This window comes from Priapulus caudatus, unplaced genomic scaffold (assembly GCF_000485595.1).
Source record: "Priapulus caudatus unplaced genomic scaffold, Priapulus_caudatus-5.0.1 Scaffold41, whole genome shotgun sequence".
Taxonomy (NCBI): domain Eukaryota; kingdom Metazoa; phylum Priapulida; class Priapulimorpha; order Priapulimorphida; family Priapulidae; genus Priapulus; species Priapulus caudatus.
The window spans coordinates 651,320-657,230 of NW_014577102.1; the positions used below are offsets into that span (position 1 = coordinate 651,320).

The 5,911-nt window shown below is 44.7% G+C and overlaps 1 protein-coding gene and 1 long non-coding RNA gene across 3 annotated transcripts in view; both read left to right on the forward strand.

The window, feature by feature from the left end:
- LOC106820385 overlaps positions 1-1,537 on the forward strand; it is a 30,292-nt gene extending 28,755 nt beyond the window's left edge. For both annotated transcript variants that reach the window (XM_014824910.1, XM_014824914.1), the window contains 2 exons: positions 255-401; positions 808-1,537. In XM_014824910.1, the coding sequence (XP_014680396.1) occupies positions 255-401; positions 808-987 (327 nt within the window). In that variant the 3' untranslated portion in view covers positions 988-1,537. The remainder of the gene's footprint in view (positions 1-254; positions 402-807) is intronic.
- Positions 1,538-2,044: 507 nt separating this feature from the next.
- The window catches only part of LOC106820408, a 7,028-nt gene continuing 3,161 nt past the window's right edge, over positions 2,045-5,911 (forward strand). Inside the window, exon 1 of the long non-coding RNA XR_001395620.1 lies at positions 2,045-2,701. This is a non-coding gene — a long non-coding RNA (uncharacterized LOC106820408). The remainder of the gene's footprint in view (positions 2,702-5,911) is intronic.

A 5,911-nucleotide genomic window follows, 5' to 3' on the forward strand; every position in this document is an offset into this window, starting at 1 on the left:
TGCGATTGGCTATTTGTAAAGTGTCGCTGGCGACTGTCGCTGGAAATTAGAAACGTTCCTAAATATTTTTGGCATTGAGGTTGTCGCTGGTCGTTGTCGCGTGTGTGTGCAATGGCTCATAGGAAACAATAGTTTCTAATTTTCTGAAAAGTCGTTTGTCATTACGGTCGGTTGCTGTCGCTGCAGTGTGTCTTGGCCTTAAGGATCCCAGCATAAGGACCCAGCATAACATGTATTGTTTCGTGTTTCAACAGACGGGAGAACTGTTGAAGGTGTACAGAGGAGCGGACAATGATGTTCTGATGTCTCTGTGCGTCTACTCTGATCTGCTGATCACGGGGAATCGCCGGGGAGGTGTCGAGGCCATGCTGCTGCAAAACTCCCAGCCGTATGTCTGCCAGGTTAGTCGCAGACCGATCTACGCTCCCAACGATAAAACACGATAATTAACAATATCTAATGTAATATAATAGTATCATTTTAATATAAATTATAAACTAAATGAACTAAAATTAATATTTCAATTAATCCATATCGTCCAACATAAATTTCTACAGTACAATAAAATACGGAATCTATTAAGTATCAAAACTATGGAATCTCCTGATACGGCTGTGTGCTATTGCTTCACTGATTTAGTGTTCCTTCTGTTTTCGACTGATTTACGCTTCTAGCAGAACTCTGGAACAATAATATCTTTTAAATATAGAAACTATAGAATCTCCATTTCGTAAACTCTAACCTAAATCCCTATGGTGTTGCTTACGCTCATATGGCCTTTATATATTTATATTTATTTCTTCGCAGATCGAGGGATGCGGACTACCATTCGCGTACCCAGAGCACCTGATTCTACACATGGCTTCACACGGCGAACAGTCGAGCGGCTCGTCAGCGCGGATCGTGGAGAGTCAGCAGCAGCCGAGCAGCACCGTGGCAACGGAGCAAGGCGGCGCTGTGAGCGTGGAACCCACCAGCACGTCCTGACTCTGTGTAGAGGAAGCTCAGTGCCTACATGCGGGTACATGCGCTGATACTTGGCATTGGCGTGCTGCCTTAGTTGCTAGCGTAGGAGGTGCTGCCATCTTTTGTCAACGAAAATTTGCATTATCGTGGTGCATTTGGTTGGATATGCAGCTACCGAGTTTACATTGGGAAATCAGAGAGTGAGGGACAGAAAAAGATGGAGTGAGAAAAAAAGACAGAAGGGAGGGAGGGAGGGAAGGAAGGACGAGAGGGGGAGGGAAGTAGGAAGAGAAGGAGAGATAGATGGTTTATTCACAGACACGTGACAAACACAGCTGGTCAACTAATAACATTGAATTTCTCATATGCCTAAGGGTAGCGTGAAACAATTTTGTTGAGTCGTTTTCAGCCCCACTCAATCATCAATAAGATTGCCTTGTTTATGTTCAAAAGTGCATCTAGATGATTCAATCAAAGTGTGGTGTTGCCATTTCAGATTATTTACAATTAAAGGAATAATAGGTTCATTGATTATGAAATGTTGACGAATGCTAGAGTAACTGGCACCTTGTATTGTGTAGTTAATAAGTACATAACCTTATAGCCAAACGCATATTAGTTTGTCCAATATCACTGCTGGTTACATTACAAACAAGACTTTGAAATCGGTTGTTGATATGTATCAACGTATCATTTACGTGCCGTAAATGTCATCCAGGAGTTGAGCGATGACGTAAACATTTATGCGGCCCATATGTTTTGGACGCCAGATGAAACGGAGGTGTCAGCGGTGTAACCACGGCCACGGACTAAACATGGAAATAGAGTAAAACACACGTACTAATTATGGACGCACGTGGACAGCCTTGACAAAAAGTTCCTTATCACGAGCGTCCATGTTTACGAAATCACTGATGGTAGCATTGCGTGCGAAAATGTCCGGTGCACTATAAATCTGTATCACACCCGCTTCGCCGGCAGCGGTTTGAAACTGTAAACAACTGATTTTTGGACTGTGGATTTCAATTAGACATTTCTTAGTAACCAGCAGTGATATTGGACAAACTAATACGCGTTTGGCTATAAGGTAATGTACTTATAAGCTACACAAGGTGGCCAGTACTCTAGATTCATCAAACATTGCATATCAGGACCTATTATTCCATTAATGATTTTTGTTACAGTGTAGGGAAATTAGATTTTCATTTATTTTCTTTAATATTTTTGTTTCAAAGACGCTGTCGTTATTGCCACGTATAATTCTGATTTAATCATTTCAATTTGCCCAAATGCTGAAAGCTTTGCTGGGTTTTGCTGCACGTGCTTTTGTCATTGTTTTTGTTTTTTAATTTAGCTATATGCTCCTACTATTTTTACTATTATACTACTATATATTTACTAATAGTTTCATGTGACGATCAATAACTTATGCTCAAACAACATTGTTCATTTCCAGTAACATTTTTCAAATATGATTATTCACAATTGGGGGACTCGTTAAAGTTAATTTGGCATTTTAATGATTGAATTTCATGCTCGTTTAGCCTACGTACTACTTACTCACTGAGCCCTTTTAGGAATTTGAATTAGAAAATAAACGGCAATCGAATCTGTACAAAAAGTGTAATGTGATTGAGATAATACACACGTGCACACGCATACATATATATAATTATATATATTATATATTTATATATGCATAAAATCTGGCAGTCTTCGGTGAAAATGCAGGCAGGTTTACACTGTGCTCCGATATGCATCACGCAGCTGCATGCTGCTGCGAAGCAAGCAAGTAGCTTCCTGGGTCCGTGTTGTCCGTCCTCTAAATATCGTGAATAGCATTGTGTTAAATGTTCTCCGTGGCTCAGAGATTACTGCCAGTTGGTGATCATAGATACGAACCGTAAAGTGTCACCAGATTACGCAATATTGTAGGAGGCTTGCTGGCGAGTCTGTGATTCACTATTACACCTCTGTATGCAACAATTCTCGTAGTGGAGCACCGCGATAACTGCATTCTAAGTTGCGTTTTCATATGGTTGAAATTCGTTTGTAGGCAAATGGTGTATTTAAGCAGAAAGAATAACAGGAATTTAAATTGCCATATTTAGCATGCAGGAAGGTAACTCGAATACCTCGTGCGTGTCATTGTGTCTGCATCGGTTGTTCAATCGGAGCGCATGGCCAGTAGTAGAAAGAGAGAGTAGATATAGAGCCAGTGTAGATTGGAAATGCCTAATTAGTGTTCCGAATTGCTACTGCATTTTTCCTATTTTTCTGTCAAGATAACCTGTTATATTTGATCATGTTCCAGTTTTGGATGTGAATGGCAAGGATGTTTTTGATTCAGGTTGTCAACGGAAGCAACAGCATAACATCGAAAGAGTTACGATATAACCTCTATTATTAAGATATTAGGTTTATTAGTATTATAGCTCTTGATAACGTGTGTGGTTTCAATGCGAGATTAGCCGGTGTTAAATGTCGGTGTGCAGCAAAAGCTGAGACAGCTGTAAAAGACAACTTCTACTTAGCATCTTCTTGAGCTTACATTTTCATGTAACCATTATATTATGACGAAGTGTGTTTTGATGCGTAGTTAGTTGATGCAGCGTTCTGTGGATAAATGTTGTCGCGGGGTTGTTATTATCACAGTTTTGCCAAGTTAGGAATGACTAAAACCGTGGCTATACTACTTGTACTGTTAACAGGCGAACAAGGGTTACGTCAATTCAATGATAAACTTATTCAACGCGTAACATTGTCTGGAGAAATATGTGTAATTAGTGTACAGGCTTCTAATAAATGACTGGCTGTACGAATGGCATGCAGTACGACCAGTATGGCTTGCTGTTTTGTTCCGGGGCATTTTAGTGTACTTTCGGTTTTCGGTACGGGTGGCGTAGCGTGTGTGTATGCGGTGGGAATGCGTCTAATGCAGGTGTCGTGCGTGCGTGCATGTAATGCGGGTGCGTCCGTGTGTGGCGCGTGCGTGCGTGTAGCGCGTTCGTGCGCGTGTGTGTGTACAAGTATAGGGGACTGATTCTCTCCGGGTCTGTGCTATGTGCGCTTAACGGCAGATGCTGTTTTCCCTGACTCGGCTGCTGTGCTTGTGCGATCGAACGCTGCATCAGTCCCCTATTTTTCTTTTGCATTGTCGTTGAACACTCGCGACTACAAAGTGTTGGCGTACCCAATAATAAAAGGTCGAAGAGATACTCGACTTTGACACGAGCACGTCCTAAGTCTGTGAGTGCGTGGCGTGTGGCGCGTGCGTGCGGTCAGGGCAAAAGGCTATGCTTTTATGCGCAGAGCGTCCTACTGGCGTTTCCAAACAAGCCCCTCTGTCCATCATCAGTTTTCGCATGAGAGATTCAGAGAGTACATTACTAAGGCTAGATAGGGTCTATGTCCTCCGCTGGGTACTCCGGAACGTATCCTGGGTAACGGTCCCGTATATCGGAACGTCCCTGCTATCTAACTATCTGATATGGTAGGGTTAGGGTTAGGGAGTAGCGTAGGCGGCTCGCCTAGATCGTTAGTGAGTAGGCGAGGTACGTGTCCGGCAATATTAGATAGTACCGCAGGGACATCATTCCGGTATACCCAGACCGTACGCAGAGTACGTTCCCGGCATGTACACAGGGAAAAATAAGACCCGGCAGCCTTACTGAAGAGCTCTTTGGCTACTAGTAGGTCTCAGGTGGAAAAGCGGAGAGATAGTGGAAATATAGAATAAGTTGTGGATAAGAAATCAGTTAACCCTAACCCCTAACCCCTAATCCTACCCTAACCCTAAACCCTAAATCCCTACCCGTATTCTAAAATAAAACAAATTTAGCCAAAAATAATAAAAAAATAAATATAAATAAGGAGACACGCATTGCCAAAATTAGCCACTCAGCAGCCGTCCCTAACGGATGCACTATGCTCTCCCAGCTGTGCAAAATTCCTTTGGCTAGCAGATATTACCGTATTACCTATGGTATACCCTCGTCATAACCCCCATCGTTCGCTGTTTCTAGCATATATATATATATACAGTATATAATTATTAAACAAAATACTGCCTCCGGAGAATGCACCCCGACAATTACCCCCCCGACATTTACCGGCCCATGCCATTCACAAGAAGCCCTGGACAATTACCCCCGGATAATTAACCCCGCGGACATTACGGCGGCCCCAGGACAATTCCCCGGGGAACAACTCACTCCCCCGGACATTTACTCACCCGGAATATGCCCCCCGGACCAATTACCCCCGGACATTTACCCCCACCCGGAAATCAACCCCCCGGACAATTACCCCCCGGACATTTACCCCCGGAGTCCCCGCCGACAATTATCCCCCCCAGACCATTTAAGCCGCCCGGACATTTAGAGGAGGAGTTTAGAGGACGACAGGAGAGGTAGTGGAAGGAGGAGGTAGAGGAGGAGGTAAGGCGCCGCTCCCTCTACCCTCCTCCATCCTCTCCTCCTCTTCACTCCTCCCCCCTCCTCATCCAACCTTCTCTCCTCCTCTTCCTCACCTACTTTTGCCCCACCTCCTCTTTCCCCCTCTGTCCTACACCTCTCCTTCTCCTGCCCCTCCTCCCTCCTCTTCCTCCACCTCCTTCCTCCTCTCCTCCTCTCCTCCTGCCTCCTCCTCCTCCAGCCCCTCCTCCTCACTCCTCCTCCTCCCTCCTCCACCTTCTCCCTCCTCCTCCTCTCCTCCTCACACACTTCTCCCCCTCCTCCTCACCACCCTTCTCCCCACCGAATTCTTCCCATCTCCTCGACTGCTCCTCCTTCCCACCTCCCTGCCTCCGCGTCCTCTCTCTCTCTCCTCCTCCCATCTACCTTCTCCCGCTCCTCCTCCTCATTCACCTTACTCGCTTTCTTTCGCGCCTCCTCTTCGCACTGACTTTCCCTCCCACGTTTCTCCCCCTTCTCACCTCCCCTCA